Source organism: Centropristis striata, chromosome 19 (genome assembly GCF_030273125.1).
Source record: "Centropristis striata isolate RG_2023a ecotype Rhode Island chromosome 19, C.striata_1.0, whole genome shotgun sequence".
Taxonomy (NCBI): domain Eukaryota; kingdom Metazoa; phylum Chordata; class Actinopteri; order Perciformes; family Serranidae; genus Centropristis; species Centropristis striata.
In genome coordinates, this window is record NC_081535.1 from 12,728,712 (window position 1) to 12,751,760 (window position 23,049).

The window sequence follows — 23,049 nt, forward strand, 5'->3', positions numbered from 1 at the left end:
CAAGGCACACTTTGAAGTTGTTTCTCCACAAAGAGTTCATCCAATGCTGTGTTAAGAGTTGAAGTGCAGTTCCGAGGCAGCTAAAAGGAACTGAAGACCTTTATAATTGTAGTTGCCAGGACAACGAGACCTGTCACATGCACAGAGGGCCAAACATGCCCCGAGGTACTTCTTTCAACAAGGCCTTATTTCTACTTTACCTGTGAGCCAACTGTTAGTTTGTACTGCACACTATATAGTGTATCATTAATCACATGTATCAAAGTTACATACCTGCCTGTCATTCTCTATATTTGCATTTAGTTGCACTGGTATATACTGCAAGAAGTGACAATGATGTATAATATAATGTAATCTACATTTTTTGGAACATTGCATTACCATTTACATACAGCTTTAATATTTTTTATTGTATTATTTTATTATAGCTTCTACAGTAGAAGGGTTTTAAAACCAGTGACCTGCAGGGAGTATATTGTCCTATATAATGAGGCTCTTTGGCCACTAGGAGGCCCTTGTGTCTTAGCTACTGTCTTGCTCTCAAAAATATTAATGTGCTTTTCATGCAGCAAATGAGAAGGACTTTCTTCTGAACTGTATTTTACTCTTATTATAAAAATGCTTTGGATACCATGTTTTGAAAGATCGCCTGAAATGGCTACTTTGGCCCCTGTTGAGTGAGACATAAGAGAAAGACATCACAATCATTACTTCATTATTGAACAAAGTATAAATTACTTTATCATTACTAAACAAGTCTTTGTTCGCAGTTTTCAGTGAATTCAAACCATGTCATATCTCTTTGTTACTCATCAGTTATGGCTGACAGATGGGGTTTCAGTTCTAGCATTTAAACAAAAATGTCTCTCATGAGAGCCAGATGAGCCTCTATGTTGACCTTTTGACTGTGGTTTGTGGCACTTAGTCACGACACAGGCCAGCAGAATTAGCAACAGACGTGTGATTCTGCAGATATAAAGTCATATGCAGCCTCTGAACAATTACGCAGGGATACAAAAGATAAAACTACAGAGACGCATCATGCTCTTCCAAGGTAAAGATCATAAATCATTCAACAGCGGTGCACGTATTCAAGGCCTACATTAGTGCACATTAACCACAGAGGTGGTGATAAGAGCGAGATAATGGGCGTTACAATGGTAATGACTTACAGTTTATTGAAAAGTGATCATGTGTGGTTTCAGCATTTATTTACCAAGTACATAAAAGGCATTGTTTACCTCAGCAAGAGCAGATTTGACCAGAAATTGAATGTGCAGTTAAATAACAACAGTGAGCCAGCAGAGGGAAGCAAAGAGACAAACAGGGTTCTGTGCAATTCACAAACCTTCTTCCCTGAGATGCTTTTATCCATTAACACCTAAAACAACATACAGTGGGAAGCATAGCTTTCAGAAGTGAAAGCACTCATGGACTTTGAGCTAACACAAGAAAAAAAGGCTTATATCGAATGAGGTAGCAAATACAGTAATCATCTAGTAATCACCATGAATTTTAACATCTTCTATCTTGTCCTCAGAAACACATCTGTTATTAGGTATTACAAGTAAGTTGTAAAGCATTTTGTATATCACATGCTTTAAATAAATCTATCATCGCTTACTTGCAAACTATAAAGTCCATGAGACAATAAAGAAGCACTGATTTTTCCAGTAAATTGAATCGGAAAGGACAGTCATAATATAATAAAATATTATTTATACTTATTACTGCTGAAGATAAAAAACATTTCTGATTAGTTTATCATATTAACAAGGACCTGTGGTCATTAGCACAAATCTAATATTATATTTCTGCTATGAGCAGTGAGTCACCCTGCAGCTTAGTTTATGACCTGTTCTGATTTGCAAAGCCACCCTTGCCCTTTCTGATTATACAATCACTAAAAGCAACAGTTAAGACAAGAAGAAAACCTCATAGTTAACACTGGAAGACCTACAACTGTGTGGGGGGTCTGAACATGTGGAGAAAATTCTCAATATTATTATGATTTAAGTGTTTTATGTGTTATTATATTTCAGTATGGTTTACTTTAGCTGCAAAACTTTGAAATTAGTATTATGTACCTCAAAGGGACAGTTCACTGCAAACTCAAACCATTTGAGAAACTAAACAGCAATATCTCTTTCCAGAAATCATGACCAATTTATTCAAGATAATTTATAAATCTTGTTGTGAATAGTTTCATGAACAAACCCAATTACAAATGTAATAAAAGCTGAATGCAATGATTTAAGTCCGAAGACAAAATATATAATGCTCAAACTGGTAAACTTTGGTTTGTTGCAAATATATAAACTATTTCTGAATTATTGTTTTTATTTATGTTTTACACAGCATCCCAACTTGTAATAGGGGTTGTAGGAACCGTTTTCCTTTATCTGAACTACAAAGTATCACTCCGCAGAAGGAAATGTTTGACACTACTAGGTCACCTGGGCCATCTTATGTTAAAGCTTATCTTAGAACGACACCTTTAATGTTTACATCTCACATTGTCATGAGCAAGAGACTCTTGTCCATGAGTTCACTGCAAATGATTTGGTTCTTACCGAGATAAAAAAAAAAACTTAGATTTAGAAGTGTTAGATAATTTATCTTGTTGTAAGAGTTCATTTATTTATTTTTAAGTGTTCAACATGCTTATTTCTACATTTAACAATCTTAATTCAAGAAATCTTGTCAAGTGAAATTATCTGTCCATGCAGCAAGATAATTTCCCTCAGATTTTGTGTTTTTATCTTGTTTTTAGACACCTTTTTGCAGTGTAGATGAATGCTTCCTTCTGTGCAGTGATTCAATTGTAGGGTATAGTTTGATGGAAACAAAATATTTCCTACATGAAACTGCTCACAAGAAGGCCTGTCCATTATCTTTAGTATCTGAGTCATGAATGATTTGTAGAGTTTTTCAGTTTTGTTTTTTCTCTTGGCGCTTTAAGCACTACAATTGCTACATATAGTCCAATTATTTTCAAGATATATTCTTGGAAACTCTATCTTAATGATAAATTACACTAGAGGTAAAAGAAAGAACATGTATTTTTGATTTTGGGGTGGACTGTCACTCTAAAAATGTTTACACCAGTTTTAGGCAGACATTTAATTTTACAAAAATATATCTTATGTCCTGGAGGAGTCCCATGCAGGACATTCCTACAGTAATAATGATGATAGAGTAAGCAAAGGTCTCCTATTCTCATCTTGGAGGATTGTTGGAAACCATTCATATGGTCATAAATTACATTCGTATAAAATCCTAAATGATCTGAGAGCATTTGGGGTCAGTCGAGTTTCTTTAACCGTAAAATCCATGAAAGAAAACAGCCACACACAGGAGGATGAGGGCGTTGGCGTTGACAACGCGCCGCCATATAGGCTTCTCTGTGGTGTCTGTGAGCTTCTTCTGCAGCTCCGCCTGCTCCTCTGGAGTCAGCGGTGGGGCATTTTGCTTCTCCAGGCCGCAGAAGCACATCAACGCCTTCTTGCACATGCCTGGTTCTTCCTCCAACTCTGTGATGGAAGAGACAAAGTCGATGAAGAAAATCTCCTTGTGTGTGTTTTTCTGTACATACTGTTTTTTATACTGTATGTCTGCTGATTACCCTCTTTGTCTTGATTGTCGGTATCTTGGTTATCAATCCAATCGTCCTGTTCAAGGTCCACCCGCTCCTCTGTACGGTTCCTCAGGCTCCAGCACAGTCGATACAACTTGACAAGCAACACAACACATGAGTTAAAACAAAGCAGTCTTAAGTGACTTCCAGTGATGTTTGGGAGATAATAATTATCTATCAGTCTTATTTCACAGCGGTCACATACATGCTTGTCGTCAATGGGTTTGGTCACGAGAGAGATTCCCAGGATGATGATGCAGGAGATAACAAACAGAATGATGGAGAAGTAGAGGTAGTGGACTCCACATATGATGGTGGGGCAGTTACTGGGATTAACACAGCTGCCTGTCCCAAAAGCAAACTCTGCAATCATCCTTGACAAGCCGATCAGCAGGCCAATCATGAGGCCATAAAATGCACCCTGAGGAAAAAGAAAAATCAGAAAAACTGCCAGTATATGTATAAGCGAGACTAATAAACCCATTCACCTAATTAGCTTTGGTTGCTTAACTTCCTCCGTTCAGTTCTTGGAACCGTGCAAACCAGTTTTGACGAAATAACTGTAATCAAGGATGAGTCATCAACAGAGGGCGCAGCACAATGCACAACATAAGTAAACAGTAATGGCAAGATGGCAGTATGACACTCTAATATGGCTTGCACTTCAAGTCAAGAAAAAAAACCTGCCATGATTTGGTTCCAGCTTAAAAGCAACTATTTGGGTTCTGAACAATTATATTGGGGTCATAATGCTCCTTAAAGTTCAAAATTTGGTGTACCAAACAGGTACAGAAGCAGTTCCATGTGTGTGGAAAAGGGGTACAAGCGGTGGGGGCCACACTGGGTGGGAATCTGTAAGAGCAAATGAAACATATGCCCGGGACATTCGACTGCAAAAATAAAAATTCAGTGTGCCCTTAGTGCGACTTTTAGTACAAATGGTACAAATAACTTTCATGAACTGGAAACACATTGTGAAAGGGTCAAAGTTCAATTACACATAGTCACAAAGCCCTAAAGTATACACAGATTATTTTCTATTTTTTCTCTGAGCGTCTTTGTTTTTTTAATGTTTTTCATGCAAGCTTTAAGGGATTTTTATATTGGCTCCACTTTTCAGGCCTAGAGGTTGCAGCACAGTTGGGCCACAGAACCACCACAGGAGTACATAGAAAGGCATCCAGCAGACACATGCCCAGTGATAAACTTGCTTTATGGTCAGAAGAAACCACATTACCACATTTGAGGTTGCCAAAGACCTTTGACCAGTAATTACTTAAGATCTTTATTGACTGCAAACACAAAAGCCTTTTTATCTACGCAAGTGGCTCAAGGTGTTATTATTAATGGATTAATTTACGAGTCTGAATTAAATTACTTGATATGGCACAATGTCCATGGAACAGGCAGTGGATTGCACTTAATTAAAAATGTTGAAATAAAATGGCTTGAAATGTGTAAATAAAGAGATGATTGAAGTGGAAAACTCACAGCCTCATTGACACGTTTGCAGAAGATGGCAAGCATGAAGACAGCTGCAACAGGTGGTGTTAGGTAGCTTGTGATGGACTGGATGTAGTCAAAGAGCTGACCACTCTGGGCTGACTGCACCACAGGGATCCATGCTATGCTCACACCGATCAGGGCCAAGATAAACAGTCTTCACACAAAGTCAAAGACAGCAGTGGCAGTAAGGCAGGCAGGAATTCTCTCACCATTAGAAATCATGTCAAACTGAACCCCAATGTGTTTTACCTGCCAGCAATCATAAGTTCCCTTTCATTGGCTGTGCGTCGAATCTTAGTGTAGATGTCCATTGTGAAGAGAGTACTGGCACTGTTAAAGATGGAGGTAAGTGAGCTCATAAGGGAGGCCAGCATCACTGACAGCATAAGACCTCGCAGACCTGAAACAGATTAAGGATTAGAACGGGTAAGGTATACTTGGAGAAAAGGGCTGCTGTTTGCATACTCAGTTTACAATACAAAAGTCTTTAGCCACCCACCATTGGGCATGAGATCCACCACCAGTTTGGGATAAGCGATGTTGGTGCAGCCCACACTGGCACCACAGTATTTTTCACATTTAGCTGGGTCCACACATGCCACCTCATCTGGAACAAAATGAATGACATCAGCATGATGTTAGGAGATATTTATATTCCACCACTATATCTGTGGTAAGATGTGCATGAGCTGCAATTGTACTTTCAGCCAGCAAGTGAGCTTCATCAACTAAACTTACCAGCATAGAGGATCCTGCTGATCATCCCAGGGAAAACCATAAGGAACATGGGCAGCAGCTTCAAGTAACCACACAAGATACAGCCCGCCTTAACGTGAGATAAATTCTTGGCTGAGAGGCATCGCTGGACAATCACCTATAGGAAAAAAAAATGTGTCACAGATGGGAAAAGTAGTGCCAAGATACAATGAGTAAACTGGATGGGTAAATGGAGGAGTACTGGAAAAAAAGGTAAGCAATAAATGGGACAGCAGCTTAATGTATCTTGGCCACCTGAAAAAAGACCTGGTATCAGTTCACAATGCTTCACCGTGGCTTTTCGGCAGGGGACTAATGCTCTTATCCACCTATACTCTCTTCAAAGCCACAATTTTAACTTGCAGAACATGGGAGTTGTTAGTTTACCACTGCCTTGATCGGTTAGTTTGTTTGCATTACTGTGTGACCTTGGTGAATCCAAACTCAACTCACACCACAACAACACAGACAGAATACACGATCAAGACAGCACAAGACTAGATACTCCCATGTTCTGTAATGCAAAATTACTGGTGGCTAGAAAGTGATGAAGAGACCATAGAACAACTTCAGTTCACTTCCAATAAACTTAAACAGGGCTGTCTAAAAACAAGTTACAATAGACGGAATGCTGGATATTGACTATTTTAGGTGGCTAAAATAAGTTTTGCTGCTGCCCTCTTCCACAGCTGTGCTCCTGCTTGCTTTTCCAAACTGGGCATGTGCTGACCACCATCTACTGTAAGTAAAACAGTGATTATGAATGGAAGAATCTCATACAGCCTGGTTTAAAAAAAAAAAAAATCTGAACTATTTCTTTAAGCCAAAGAAGCCAACTGGATATGCTTGCTGATAAGTATTCTGCTCTGTTAAATGAGCAGAGAGAGAGGCTGACTATAATGTGTTTATCTGTGTGCTGGATGTCAACATTTCAATTAGCATCTTCGCTGAGATCCAGCAACAGTCTGCCTTAATCTTATCTCAGCCTCTGGGAGTGTATTAACGTCCAACTAAAAGCATGTCTCTCCTCTAACAGCCGGCCACCTCAGACCGCATGACTGAGTCGGGACAAAACAGTCAAGATAAAGGCGCATAAATGTGTGTGCAAATGTGTGGCAATCAATTGAATGAGTCTGTGTATGTGTTTATGAGCGTGGATTGTAGTCATGCAAATGCAGAGCAGTGTTGCCAATGTGCTTGACTGACCTGATCAGTGCACCAGTACCAGGTGGCCTGAATGGTGAGTCCAAACACAAGGCCAGGCCATGGCAGGTCTCCTGTAATCGCATTCCTAAAAATATGGAAGGAGTCTTCTCGCGGCTCGTAGCATTCGGCGCTGATGTTGGTCGTGTAAGAAGGGACGGCCTCCATGTAGCACTGCTGAAAACTTTCATAGCCTCCCACCTCATTGAAAGCTGAGGACATGTGCAAGACAATCCTTTTTAATGTTTAACAATGTAATGTCACAAACAGGATTTGTCTTGTCACAATAAATAACCAAAAATCAGTATAAGGATAAAAATTAAAATGAAAATACCATATTACCAAAGCCCATGAGGATGAACGATCCAACAACCATGATGATGGTCTGTAAGGTATCCGTGTAAATCACTGCAGCCAATCCACCTGAGGCACACAACAAGTGAAGTTCTAAGTATTTGCATTTTTCATTCAAAATCAACACATTTTATCACCAATAATGAAAATAACATATGTTCTAATTCATCATGACACTTTGAAGTGGGATTTTATAAAGTACTTATCCATAGTCAGTGTAATTCTGACGGTGGATGGCGGTCGGCATGCATGCTGTTTGGAGAAGCAGGCAAACACAAAAGCTAAGCACTGTACTGCTGGGGGAAGCAGCAAAACTTATTTAAGCCACCTGAAAAAGGCCCACCTAAAAAAAAAAAAAATTTAAACACCAAAGTCACGCAATTATGAAAAATAAACTAAACAATCAAGGCAGCAGTGGACCAGAATCTCATGAGTTCTGTGAGGTAAAATGACTCTTTTTGTCAATGGAGTCTGGTGGTGTTGATCGGAGCAAAGAATGGTTTCAGTTCTCCCATAGACACTTAAACTTAGACAGGGCGGTCTAACGGCAAGGTAGAGCAATGAAAGTATTCTAAATACAGCTAACTCTTAAATATATTTTTTAAGGTGGCTAAATTACATTTTGCTGGAAACCCTGCACAAGCAATACATTGCTGAGTTTCAAAGCTGTTATGCTAACCTGCTTCTCCAAACTGGGGGCGTGCCGACTGCTATCTGCTGTAGGTAACACACTCTTCATAAGTACCTTATTCAACCCCTCTTCAAATCCAAACTATCCCTTTAAGCGGTTGCTACGTACGTGATCTTTCAGAGTCTTTGTAAAGCTAAAGTTCAGGTGGGGATGTATTATTACAACAGCAACAGAAGGCCAGTTCCTGCTTATCTCAGTCCATGGGTAATTGACCACAATAACACACTGATAAACTAGACAGGAGAGAGCGTTACGTGTGTCCACATCTCTATATATGGACTTAAGAAGACTTTACCCCCACTCGCAGAGCCCTTCCTGTAAGCTAAATAAGATTTCTGACCATAGTTTATGAGTTTGGTGGAATAGGAAGCAGATGCATCCTAAGGGGACAGACCTGTGACAGTGTACAGCGCAGTAATCGCTAGCAGCATGATAACAGCAAGGTAGATGTTCAACCCAAGAGCCTGGTTGATAAAAATGGCTCCAGAGAACATGTCTGCCTGATTGGAGAGCAGAAAATACATAATTTCAATCGATAATGTTCAGTACTGGTACAATATTGAGACAGTGGGCATCCTTGAGAGTTAAGATGGGGGGACTTACTGAGATCTTGGTGAAAACATACAGGAAGAGGGACAGCACAGAGAGATAGATGCGAATGCGCTGTCCTCCAAACCTCTTCTTCAAGTACTCCGGCATGGTGACCACCTAAATGCATCCATAATAAACTAGATCTTTATTTGTGTACTTTTGTTCTCTAATGTTCCTCTTTTCTCATATTTTTGCTGCATTGTAACAAATACTATATGCTCATGTATAAAGAGTAAGGTGTTGTGTGTATGTTTTTTACCCCAGCTTTGATGTAGATGGGCACAAAGAGCCATCCCAGAATGACGACCACTATAAGAGCCTGAAACAAACATACCAAGACACAACCAATAATATATCAAAGCCCTAATTTACTTAAAATGTTTCTATGAAGATAAAGGTGACTCTGTCGTTGTTTGGTTTCCTTTGAAATATGATCAATAACAACAATTAACTTACTGACTTCTTATATCACTGAAATTGTTATGACTGTGGGGTCACATATGCAAAACACACACACACGCACTAATGTAAAGGTGATCAGGATCAACTACAGCCTGACTATCTAACAAAATTCCTCACCAACAACCACTGCCTCTATAACACTGGGGTTGGAAAGAAAATGTGATAGATGTATTAACTCATGTTTTAAAGCCCCGCAGTAATTTCCTCAGTCAATGTTTGATTTTAATTTTCTGTAATCATTCAGTGAAGGGCATTTTTTCTCTCCTTGTTTTGTTTTAAGGTTATTCCCTTTTTGATTCTAACTCTGTTTTTAAATTGAGTTTTTTAAAAAGTATTTTATTGTTGTTGGGTTTTTTTTTTAAATGTATTACTATATTTGTGTATGGTTTTATTGAATTTTAATAACTGTACAGCACTTTGGTCAACTGAGGTTGTTTTTAAATGTGCACTATAAATACATTTTGACATGACTCAACATGATATAACTGTCACAATTCTTGCTTTATAATCATATTGAGTAATGTATCTAAAACAGAGTATGGCCTGGATGGGTCTATGACACTGGATATGGAAATGGTTATTAAGAGACTCCATCTCTGTTACTACAAGATAAATGGCCAAGAACTAAGTTTTCCATGTTGGTATCAGAGCTATGGGTGGGTGTTTGGGCTGGTGAAGTGGGTTGGAATGAGGGGCCCAATTTGAAAATGTTTTGTTCCCACTGTCCATAACTACTAATGGCCTACTAATCCTGCAAGGTGAAACTCTCATGATAATCTACCCTTATCAGTTCAGCTGACAGAGATAACTGATAATATTGGTCACAGGTTACAATCACATTTGAAAGAAGTAGATAATAACATAATTGGTAGCCTATATCAGACGCGATAACTCACATTCCATTCAAATCCACCGATGGCGATCCCTGCAGCTGCAGCAGTCCCAGCAATTCCTACAAAGTGGCCACTGCCAATGTTGCTGGCAAACAGAGATGCTCCGATCTGTGGAGTGCAGAGTTATATTGAAAAAAAAAATGCATGAATAATTTCTAGAATTACCACATTATTTTCAATGCATTTGATAACAAGAAGGACATTGATGTTTCCGGCTTACTATGCTTTTATGGCATGTCACGCCACCAGTTTAATTGATGATTCACACATCTAATTACCCTGATGTTGCATAATGTGTGTTCATTGTGACACTGCACCACATAAAAAAATGTATTACTCAGCATCTGTCTCTTCAGACATTATGGCCCTCAAAACAGAGCTTAATTTCAATAAGCATGAGAGTGACTCTCTGTCTTGTCCTGAGTAATAAGATACCCACCGGCCACCACACCATACTCCTCCCCGCAAGGAAGAAGCCACCGACCGTGGATCTGTTGGTGCGGACCATAGCCTGCAACAGGAAATGGGCACATTTTTAGAAAATCTATAAATGCATTTGTGCAAAACAGCAACACATACTTTATTTCTACCATCATTGCATATTTGTTAATGGTAAGAGTTCATTAGAGTGACAAAAAGACTGATAGAACACAACAAAATCACTGCAAAAAACTCAACAATATTAATGGTAACATTACTCTTCATAAATCTAAATACACACATTTTGAAATTGTAAAAGCACTCTGATCTGCAATAAAACAATTCTGAGGCTGGTTGTTGAGTAAGCTGATGTGACAACATAAGTCCACTCCATGGCAAATAATCAGTAGTGGAAAGTAACATTTACTCAAGTACTGTACTTATTTTTCATGTACAGTTTTAATGTATGTACTGTATTTGAGGGTTTGAATATTCTGCTACTTGCTTCATCTACTCCACTTCATTTCAGATAATAATTGTACTTTTAACCTCACTACATTTATTTAATGAGGTAAGTTACTAGTTACTTTGCAGAAGAAGATTTTAAAAATCTATAATGAGTGTACGGAAAATACAATAAATCACCCAACATAAACAGCTCGATTGCAGCCAATGTTACTTAATATATATAATAATCTACAATACACACACACATTAACTATTATACTAAAGGTGCAATTTCTTGATTAAACTTTTACTGAAGTAACAAGTGGAATGCTGGTATTAGTACTTTTTACTTAAATATAAATATCTTAATACTGCTTTCACCGCTGCTCGGTTGTAAAGGTGCAAACAAACAAGGTCTTTGATGGAGATGCCTCTTATATCAGAACAAAAATAATTATCTTGAATTCTTCAACATATAAAAACATGTAAATCATTATATTGTCTCTCACAGCTCAATACAGAACGACTTCTTCCTCTTAGACTCAACTAAAACAAACTTCAACTCTCAGAACAGGTGAGGAGTTAACTATTCACAGAGAAGAAGGATTAAAACAATGGTCAACTGAAAGACAGAGCAACTCACCCATACTCCGACAGCCAGTACAACCAAAAAGTAAACCACAATAACGGAGATATCTGCTGCATTGTTAAGAGCAACGGTGCCCGTGGCGTTTTTACTACTACTCGGAAAGATGCAACTGTGAGACATTTTGCTGAGCTGGTGACCAGAGAGCAGAAGAGTTGCTGGATTCGCTCTCTGACTGAAGCACCTGCACAGACACTTATGTACCTTTGCCTGAGGTGTGTTTGTGTGAGGGAGAGTGTGGGAAAGATGGGGGGCTGGGAGGGAGGGAGGGAGGGAGGGAGGGAGGGAGGGAGGGAGGGAGTGCGTTTATCTTATAAATTAGCAGATATTGTGTTTGGTTTAAAGTGTATCTGGATGTGCAAATAAACCTTGCTGATACATGGCGGTGTTGGTGGAAATAAATGGGCTAAAATGTATAACCTTTCAGGAAATATAAAACATTGTTGTTAATGATCAACCTACAAGGAAATACCAAGAGTAAAGGAGCAGGTGGACCTACAAACTCAATCAGCACTGCAGTTAAATTCAACTCAATTCAAACACCCACACTGACAGATATAACACTTCCCAAAACAAAAGTGGTTTATTCCAATTTAGAAAAAGAAAATGATGTTGGTTTATAGATTAAGCCAGAGGTTCTCAGTTGTTTTTCAGCCAAGTAACCCTTAAAACATAGAGAATATACAGGGGACACTCCTCATGTGTGTTACTAATAATAATTCGACAGAGTCTATTTTTTACACTTCTAATTTTAAGTGCATTTCAGAACATACACACCCATTGTATTCAAGAGAAAGTGGTTTTCTCTTAACATGGGCGAAATAAACATGGATTCTGATTATTTTAAATACTATACAACAGAATTTGAAATATAAATGACGGTGAAATATGAATATTAATGATTGATTAAAATGCTGATAAATACATTCAGGCTAAAACAAACTTTACATTCATACCCGTATATATTATTATTCATACATTCCATCTAAAAACTTTTCAGCACCCCCCTGACAGAATGTCACAGAGCCCACTTTGAGAATAATTGGATTAAGCCTTTCAACAGTATATAAAGTAGCTAAAATGCACTCCACAACCACCAGCTGCAACATTAAAATGCTGCTTATGTATTCAAGCATCAATAATAATAGCCCAATAATATGATATAAAAACATAACTCCCTGAAAGCAGCCATTCAACCCAGCAAGTGCTTTTTCATGTTAATGCATTTGTGGTTTTACTGAAGTGAAATCTTGAATGTGGGACTTTTACTTGTCACATGAGTGTTTTCACACAGTAGTTTTGCACAGTATTATTTCTTCCACCACTGTGGCCTCCTGATAGAAATAAGGCTGTATGTTAACCCATAAGAACAACATGTTCCTCTGACTGCCCAGTCACACTGACTTGACACCTCTGTGAATAAGTAAAACAGGAATACCCAACAAGTACAGCTGTTGCTTACACATCACACTGATAATTTTAGCATTTTAGGGACATTTTTGGCCATTTATGTTCCCATAATAGCAGAGTAATCCAGGGAAGGACACAATTTAACCAAAGCGTGGCTTTCATTCTTGTTCTCTAAGTAGGTGTACCAACAAGGAAATATTTTCTCATTTACTGTAAGTGTAGTGCAAATAAAAGGCTCTTAACCCAATGCACCCCACCCACAGTGAACACTGGATGTTCTCCATTATCTTTTAAGAGATGAGTGTTTATTTGTGTGTTAATTATTAGTCTAAAGGCCAATGTTTGAAGGAGGGCACAGCAGAGAGTGAGAAATAGATGATCATCAGTTGCCACAGTTGTTGTAATGTTAATGACCCTCCAAAAAAGCAAGATTTAAAAAAAAACAACAACAACATAAAACTTCAATGTACAGGAGTATAAAAAAGTACTTGAATCAGCCACTAGGTGTCTCTACAGGACAGTGAAACTAATCTAGGGTGAGCTCATGCTGTTTAAGGCTATAGGTTTCAACTTTCTCAAAAAAATATGTCTTTTAACAATGATAGAACGTTTAGTTACAGTGCTTAAGTACAAATTGTAGATACTGGTACTATATTTATACTTAAATTCCACTATATTTCAGAGGGATATATTAAGAGTTGGGTAGTAATGGATTAGATGTAATTGTTGTGTTGTGAAGCAATAATGTAATGAAAACATTCATTAGGGTTTTAATTTATGGTGGTGTATACATAAGTCAAGCAACAATGATCTTAGGGTAAATGCATATTAACATACTATAACCTAATGTAATTAAAACAGTAATTAAATCCTGTAGTTAAAAGGCCTTAAGCAATCATCACCTAAAATACCCATCTCATTTGCACTCAGTAAGCAGTGATTGGTTTATTTAAGGCAGTTGTGTTGAATTGCATCAGGTGTACTTAATAGTCTTGCATCTCAGCGTACAGGATTACTTCAAACCTGATCAGGTAAACCCAGTGGTTCCAGGCACAAAAATCAAATTGGCACCACATTTTATACACCAACCTACCTTCAACATTTGCGTCATCTTTCACCTCCGATGTCCAGGTGTTTCCGGACTGCTTCGACCCAGTGAACTGCTGCTCACAGCCTTATCCATCATTATAATGCTGACATCCATGGCCAAGGTTTTAGTGCTCTGTCACAGCTGATGCTGTGGGGAAAGGGTGAGGAAAGGAGGAAGAAATATATGTATGATAGGTTATAGTAAAGAAATTAAAAAGTTTGACTACAATGAAAACTGTCTACCCACAATTGCAATGTGCAAACATTTTATTTTTCTTGAATGCTCATGCCCTACAAAATAAAATGATTGTATGTAAAATAGGAAAACTGTGTACTTTAACTGTACATCCAAACAGACTTGTAGAACTGCAATCATGATGTACTGCAGAAAAAGGCAAAGTGTGCATTATTACCGGATCAGAAGGGGAGAGTGCAGGACCATATCACTTTAGCTGTATTCAATAATCAGGGTGAACAGAGAGCTGAAGCATACACATGGTATTTGTGTTGTGTTAATGTTTCCATCTCAAAAAGGCTAAAAAAAAAAGATCAAATGCCTGCATGACAGAGACCACCACAGACTTCTACAGAAATATAATACCCTTGGTGATGAGGAGAGGAAGAGATGTAAGAGAGAGAGAGAGATGAGGGAGTTACCAGACTGGTACTGTTACAAATGGCTGCTTGAAATCCCTAAATGGGGACAATCAATATTCACTTGAATGAGAATCAATCACTGGAATGAGGCCAGTGCTCTGTGGGGATTAAGGCTCGGTCACACTCGCCGATTTCATTCCTGATTTTAAACCTGAGAGGTGCTTTCGGACTTCTAACGTCTCCAGGTTTTCTCAGAATTATTTGATTTTGTGTGGTCCAGTTTATTTCTATGTTCACGAAGATTGAAATCTGATCATAACCCTGGCAAGTTGGTGTTCAAAACACAAACACACCGCAGAGGCACTCACATCCCAGGGCAGTAAGATCACAAACAAACGCTGCTGATTAGTGCAAGAAATTGATCGCTTCGAGGGAATCCATTCCCTATACAAAATAGACTACATCATGTGGGAAAATACTGTAGTTGTCTTTGGCAAACAAAGCAGTGATTGAGTGTTCTGCAGGCAACACAGACACAATTGGCTCTTATAGACTTCTCCCTGTATATATAGATCTATGATTCAGGAAACTCTGGCTGAGAGACCCATGAAACAAAGAAACAAACCCACAGGCCTTGCCTCAAAAAAACTTAGTTAGGACAGTAATTATCTTGTGCTTTACATTGTGCTCCGTCCATGTTTCTGTCAATTAAACAGTTAAAATTCCCAGAACAAAGCATTCAAATGTACATGATCCTTTTCACAACACCACATCTTGTTTTTTCATTCAGCAAGACAAAAATAGTCATGGTTAGGGTAGTACTGTTCATTTGAATGTTTTGTCAGTGCATGAGAAGCAACCGCTCACAGTAAGTCAAACAATAACATAAATAACTATTAATAAAATATTTGATTTGTTAGTGCCCCCTGAAACTGCAGCTGCAGGTTTCTATTTACTTGCCACCCCTACAGGACCTGTAATTTTGCATTGTAATTAAATGTTTAACCACTGCAGTTTAGGTGATTTTTTAACCCAGGAGCATTGGGCAATTTGTATGCATGACACAAAATAAAGAAAAGAAATCCATCAAAATCTTCTAAACTACAAATATATCTTATCACTTCCAAAGTAGCAGATGTTTATCTGTATTATTGAACACATCATCTACTGTGCATTCAATGAATAAAGAAGGATCTGGCGGAGTTCACTTGCAGGCCAGCATAACTGAAAGCTCAAGAGTTGTAATCACAACAGCATCTCTGGGCATAGTTCCATATTCAGTAACAGAGAGGCATTGTGGCCACAAAGTCAGGATAAAGACTGTGGGGTTTTTAACCCAGCTGTTAATGTCACACAGGGTAGTAGACACAGTTAAAAAAGAGTGCTACAAGGTGATCAGCTGGAACACTGGCCTTGCGGAAGTCATTATAGGTGAGGCTACCCTGTCAATCAAAACCACAATGTCCTCTCCCTCTGATCACACTGGGGTTCATGTTAGCGGAACTGCTGGAGCTGGGACAAGATGTTTAATGCCCTTATTCGTCCCCCTGTGGCATGTCTGAGCCCCAGCTTCTTCATCTACTAACTGCCACTCACACTTAACAGTGAGGCTAAGAAGAAAAGGAAAAAACAACTAATTTTTGCTTGCCAAGCACAGGTGTAACTAGTAACATTGTTAATTGGTGCATTGAAAAAAGCTGGAACTCAGCCATTGTTAATATTAATGGCTCCACCTGCCTGTGCCTCTCCTAATACGAAAAATGAAATGCTCCAAGTGCTATACTTTTTCTTTTTACTTTTGTATGTTCTCCAGCATACTGTTGCATGCAGTATGCATACAATTGGGAAATATTACTCAGTAATAATATTGAGCCTTCAACTTTGGCCCTTGTGAGACGGAATAGCTGGAAAAGCATGCTGGCTTGCATACTGCATAATGTGAGTAGACGCTTTAAGACATACTGCATTTATTATACTACATATTGGGTCATATATATATTTGGTTTGTTGTAAAAAAAAAAGTCCTATGAATTTAACTAATTTGGGAACAGAAGTGCTCTGATATTAGCAAATATTTCAAGAATCAGGCAGCAAGATTTATTCATAGCAAATACCATTAAAGTACAGGATGCACAGTAAGTGTTTTTTAAAACTATATCAGTCAAATCCAAACTATGCGGGACTCGTGTTACTTAAGGTAACTGTCGATATAGCAGGAGACCCTTGTGCCTTAGAACGTGTAAAACCTCAAAGTTCAACTTGCAAATCCATTTGCACCACAAAAACTACAGTAAGAAACAAATGTTTAAGGATATGTCGGCCACAAGGTGGCACAGCAGTACAACGCTGCAGAAATGGTGCATCACTATGATGTGAGAGAGAAGAAACTGTAAAAGCTCTGGAAGCATAAAAATGACATTACATTACAGGAAATATGCTTAACTGGAGTCTATATTTCTAAATATTGCCTCATTCCCTGAATCCCTGAGCTATAAATTGCCTTATGTACATTTAAATAGTAGGTCAGAGGCTATCTTGCAGCAATTCAGCATCAGATTTAGTATGTCACTTACATTGCGCAAAGCCTATTGAATCTATTGAATTAGTGACTGTGTTGATGTGTGAATTATTGTACGTATTGAATGTAGGCAGTCAATTTCAAACACCTGTTAAAACTATACAGTCTATGGTTAAAACAAATAAACTGCTACATTTTCTGCTCTGGAACAGTTTTCATTCAGCCTGTTGTATGCATTTATAACAGCAGATGGAGTGAGTGAGCCAGTTATACTTTTTCTGGCGAGTGCGTAGTTTATAGCTTTAATGTTGCTAGGTTAACACGTTTCTACGGTTTCTACCTGTCCATCTATAGTTATTCTGCTAATTAGTCCCAAATGTGAAAATCCAGTTTAAGTACCGATATTCAATTATGCTCATTGGTGCTTAGGAAATAAATCGATTTATGGCGACAAACAAGTGGAAAACGCCACCCAACATCTTTTAGAAATATTAGTGAAGTTAGCCAACTGTGAAGCCAGTCAAGAAGAGGATGCTAATGCTAGCTAACCTGACAGGAGAGCCAAAGGATGAAATACAGAAGAGAGAAGCCGGACGCCTTCTAGCTGCCATGGCAACATAAAGGTAAGATTTAACAACTAAATTAGACTGTAGAAATAGCCAATTGTAACTTATCTCCGGTAAACTTGGTGAAACAGTGACATTAAATGGCAGGGGGTAAAATACGAACTTACTGAATTTTAGTGTCATAGTAGCATCCAAGCTTGGGCTAACAGAGCTGTCAATCAACTGTCCCACCAACTCCATGAATGCTGCATTCCAGTGGTGTCAGAATAATCGGAAAAATGTCAAGCCGGAATATCCGCGAACATTTTGGTGTACAAGTTGCCGAGTTGAGGTCACATTACAGAAACAAGACACATGATGGATGAAAGCAAATGTTGGGATAAAGGTAGCAAACTTTTTAATAATTCACATTTTGCATATCAGTTTTTGCTCACAAGTAATTTGTAGTAGTTTATAGGTGTAATTGGTAACGGTGTTATCGTCGTTAGTTGCTTTCCACAGAATGTTTTTTGTTACAAAAGTTATTTATTAGCATTAACCCTGATGACAAGTCAGGTAAAGCAACATTGTTATAGTTTTAGGGAATGGCCCATTGAACTTCTTTTTTTTTTTTTAAACACTCTTAAACAATAAAACACAACACAACTTTTTTTGTAGCGTCCATGAAGGATTTCTTAAATTGGGAAATAGGGCCATCATAGAAGCACATGAATGCATTATTATGAATACTCTATTCTGATTGGCTGCAGGGTGTCCATCGTTAGTTAGTTAAAGACACATGAATAGCCAGCTAGTGTTAGCTAACTCAGAAGATTAGTACAAGTTATTGCTGTCTAAGTTACATAACGTAACCTTTCAATTAACAGTTACACCGAATACAATCATTCATAATACAATTATGAAGGCTGTATTGTTTACCTTGGTGTTAATTCAAACAAATGATAATATGATAATCAAGTCATGTAAATAGGGACAGTCCGGCATAAGTAATGCAGGCTACCTTTTGAAAAGTATTTGAAATTTATTTTGAAGCCAAAATTAGAGAAGTAATCAACCACCCTGTGGACTATGTAAACACACATTTAACATCTTGGAGTGGTTTTCATCTGCAGGTTGCAATAGCACAATATCGGAAAGACAAAGTAGCTATTGCAAAAAAAGTGCATGACCACAGTAATAGGGCCCAGCTGCAAATCTGATCTCCCCCCCTCCTCCCACTCCCTGCTGTCAGTAGAAACAGCAGACTTTACATGGCAGCTTAATTAAAAATTTTCTAGAGCCCAAGAAACCAATCAGTTCCTCTAATCAACTGACCCCAAGATTGCCATGTATCAATTAGTGTGTGGCAATTTGATTAAACACATAATTATCTTCTAACATGCACCATTTGAGTACAAAAGTACACAAACTAAAATAATAAGATTAGGTAACGAGAAGGGCACTCTCAGATCGCAGCCCTCCGCCAAGGCCATGCCCCTGAGGTTTCCACAACAAAAACCCAAAAAAAGAAGTTCTGTCTGAAGTCAATGGAGGCAAGGCCGCTGAAAGCAGGGAGACACCACAGTAACTGTGGAAAGCGATTTGGCAGTGTCTGGTGAGAATACTGAGATCAAATTTTATCACTACATTTGATCAGTCTGTTGTTTTCATGGCAAGTAATTACATTAAGTGAGAGTGCACAGTACCTGGACCCACTTAAATGGAATGCAGCCATCATTAATTTTATTAGTAACACATGTGCTTTTCCTTCTGTGACATGTCAAAATGACTGCTGTGAAAAAGGCCTTGCTATTAGTTAAATTACAACACACCAATTGGCACACAGTGAATCTGGTGATTTTGTCATGCATGAATGCCAGAGACACAGGGGCAGAAATTGTTAATTTATCTGTTAATCTGTTTTCATTTTCCAATTCATCATGAGATTGTTGCCAGAAAAAAGAAAAAGTCCAAAATAACTTTTAGATACCTTGTTTTGTCAAATATCACAGTCAAATATAATTTGTTCATTATCACATGAGACAAAAAAAATGCAGCAAATCCTCACATTTAAGAAGCTGGCACCATTTTTAGAGTTTGACATTTTTGCTTGACAAGCGGTCAGTTCGATCTCCTCTTTACAAGTGATTTAATGACATTTAAAAGTAGTATTTTGATAATTAAAAAGTACTAAAAATTATTCTATAATATAAACCAAAAAATTGTTTTATTCTGTGTGTAAACTGATCTCTGATCTGAGTGGGCCCTGTCGGGAATGTTGGAAACTTTGTGGTTAATTGGACTGTGGCAGGGGGAGGACTCAGGTGAAAACTGCTGAATATGGAGGTAAATAAGGTTCCTAACAGTAGGGATCATAGCTCAGAGGAGGTTTCCAGAGTGGCCCAGAGAAAAGTGGTGACTAAGCCAAGGGTGTACGATGCCTTCTCCCTAAAGTGAGCTGAGAGAGACTCCAGCTTGGTAGTAAAATGCCATAAAAGGATATAACCATGAATGTTTGATTATTCCCTGATCTCCAGGTGATAACAATACATCTCTTCAGACTTACCTGGTTGTTATTTGTACCAAAGATACATTTCCAATAGACATTTAATTGTTTTCTTTTTTTTAAACTAGTGCAGTGCCCATAGGAAATTATGTATTTGCACATTACATCCCACACTACAAACGTCTGCAACTCCATAAAACACTTACTTTTCATAAGGTACGCACACCATCCAGCACATACACATTGAACATTGATATAATCGCTGGAAACTATTTAAATATTATTGGAAAATCAAACCTTGTAGCGCAATTTAAAACTCTGAAAGATAGGTAGGCTAAATAGACTTACAGATGAGATGAGTCAGGCGTGGAAATCCAGAGCGAATTGGGTTACTGACAAATCGAGGATGCACACCTTCGTGCCATGCACAAGCCACATACAAAATCTGAGATATGCCCTAGACACACATCCACACACACAGACGCTTCTTGCTTTATAGATGGAGTATTCCCAATTCATAATATGTATAACAACAAAAATATCAATAGCTGTTTACTGTAAGAATGAAATTAAAGGTTTTTGGGGCATATTTAAACCACATATCTTATTTTGAAATGGAAAATTATGTCTAAACAAAAAGGCATCAAAATAGCATTGGATTTATTTATTTTTAGCCTTACCACATACTTCTGTGAATATGTTGAAAGCAGAAAGAAATAGATGGGAACCAACAAGGAAAGAACGTTTTGCAATGTTTAAAGTGGGAATCTGTAATAAATGCCTTTCTGTTATTATTAGAAGAGGATAATTCAATGCTAAGAAGATCAAAAGGTTAGGTTAGATCATGTTAGTGATAAAGCATTAGAGGCATTTTTAGACTGTGTAATAAAGTATGGCAGGAGGGCAAACTGCCCAGAACTTGGAAGCCAGTAAGCCTATTAATTATAGGTGGATTGCTTCTCTGAAATCGTATCTTTTTGAAGTAATGGAACATATGACAACAAAAGGACTTACAGAGGCTGAAAATGAATCATTTCTTTAAGTGGGATCATGAAATAGAGGGTCACCATGGAAATAGAGATAAATAGAAGATACATTGGAAAATGGTTGTAGCTGTGCTCTTGATCTGCATTAGAATTAGGATTTACTTTATAAGGGTTTGTTATTTATCAGATAGAACTGATGCACAATATCAAATATTGTATTTACCAGGACAGGGGAACTTTATTCTGGCCTCTCTGTTCAGTAGAGGACATGAAGAATGTTCTCATCTTCTATTTCGAGTGGGAATATGAATTATTCATAATTTGACCAGAAAGGGCTCTAAAAACCTACAGTTCAAACTATATTGCTGGCAGTAGGATCAGGACTAGTATACCGTAGAGAAACATTAATACTTTCTTCCTTCTCTGACTGTGAGTGCAGAACCTTTACATATACATGAACGTCTGTTACTGTCAAGCACTTTTATACGAGTTCACACAATGCTGAAGGAGCCTAACACCGCTAGTGAATGTTCTCTGTATTTTGCAGATAGGTTTTACATCAGTCAGCCAATAGAGGAACCATCATTGTTGTGTTATACTAACAGTCTTCTCTCTGTGTCATCACACAAACCTAAACCACACCCATAGCTGCCAATAGCTACTCACAGGAAGCTGATTGGTCCAGACACAAAGCAATACTTGAAGCCTGACAAGATGGATTTTCATGTGATCTTGTGATTCTGGCATGATTTTCTGGATTTTTATATTTTTGTAAACAAATTCCATGAAAAGACCCCAAAACCAGTAGTAAAGCAATTAACTGATCTGATATTAACAACATTGATGCATTGATGTACAAAAAAAATATAAGCTGCTGGAATCAGTCGTTGAGAAAACGTTGCTGGTTTTGTTATAACAATGAGAAAATATGGAACAAAATCAGTCATATGCTTTAAAATAGCAATGAAGCTAAATTAACCAATCCAAAAGAGTTGGATCAAAAAGGGGAGAAGTCTTTGGGTAAATCAGAAGGCCCTCAACCACTCAGATCCTCATCTGGATGGCACAGTTACTTAAAAGGTAATGACTAAAGGAGAACCATAATTGTGACTATAACCTGAAAGTGATGCAGAGCAACTTTAGCTTCACAGTCTTAACCCCTCCCTGAGCTGTATCGGTATTACAAGGACAGTCCAGTGATTTGATTTTATGCATATGCACATCAATATGTCAGTCAGACATGAGAATGATTTACTGGAGGACCATAGCAAATCAGGGTCATGCTCATGGGAAAGTGACACACCAGTTTACTCACAGCGTATGCACAGAGCCCCAGAATCTGTCAGTGAGGGAAATGTTCCGTGTGTTTGTGCATAGCAGGCAGCGCAGGAAATGACTGGTGGAGTTATGAGAGTCGGTATATATTTTACTCACCCTTATAATGCCCATGGACCATTGAAGCACCTTAAAAGTGTTTTGCTTTACAGTAATTGCTACAGACAAGCCACAAATTATGGCAAAGTGAGCATGTTTTCCCTGCACTGCAAGAGTGGAATACGTATTGCAGTTAAATTCAGGGCAAGCTGTTCATAAAATCACTTTGCCAAAATGAAGCTTTTTACAGCCTTTATTTAACAAAAGAATAGACTGGACTAAAAGAGGCACAGTACACCCTGTGGAAAATGTGTTTTTTTAGCCACTACTACAAGTTATAAAACAGTAAAAACACTAAGGCTCAGATGCTGAACCACCACAAGGCGTGCTGTCCTGAACCCATGATTGGCAGGCATGA

At 38.1% G+C, this 23,049-nt stretch overlaps 1 protein-coding gene across 1 annotated transcript; it reads right to left on the reverse strand.

The window, feature by feature from the left end:
- Window positions 1-874: 874 nt before the first annotated feature.
- slc5a1 (solute carrier family 5 member 1) lies at window positions 875-11,759 on the reverse strand. The gene is made up of 15 exons (XM_059357891.1): window positions 11,604-11,759; window positions 10,533-10,604; window positions 10,097-10,201; window positions 8,998-9,057; window positions 8,751-8,855; window positions 8,542-8,647; window positions 7,445-7,525; window positions 7,106-7,314; window positions 5,882-6,017; window positions 5,643-5,750; window positions 5,393-5,543; window positions 5,129-5,297; window positions 3,843-4,058; window positions 3,626-3,731; window positions 875-3,533 (listed from the first exon to the last, which is right to left on the reverse strand). The coding sequence occupies exons 1-15, from the start codon at window positions 11,727-11,729 to the stop codon at window positions 3,319-3,321; spliced, it is 1,965 nt and encodes a 654-aa protein (XP_059213874.1). The 5' UTR covers window positions 11,730-11,759; the 3' UTR covers window positions 875-3,318.
- Between the last annotated feature and the right edge of the window lie 11,290 nt (window positions 11,760-23,049).

Excerpts from the sequence above, each read along its gene's own strand:
- slc5a1 (XM_059357891.1), bottom strand. The coding sequence starts at position 11,729 with ATGTCTCACAGTTGCATCTTTCCGAGTAGTAGTAAAAACGCCACGGGC. Across the intron at positions 10,605-11,603 it reads TACTGGCTGTCGGAGTATGG|GCTATGGTCCGCACCAACAG; the intron begins GTGAGTTGCTCT and ends TTCCTGTTGCAG. Across the intron at positions 5,298-5,392 it reads GAACTTATGATTGCTGGCAG|ACTGTTTATCTTGGCCCTGA; the intron begins GTAAAACACATT and ends CTTTGTGTGAAG.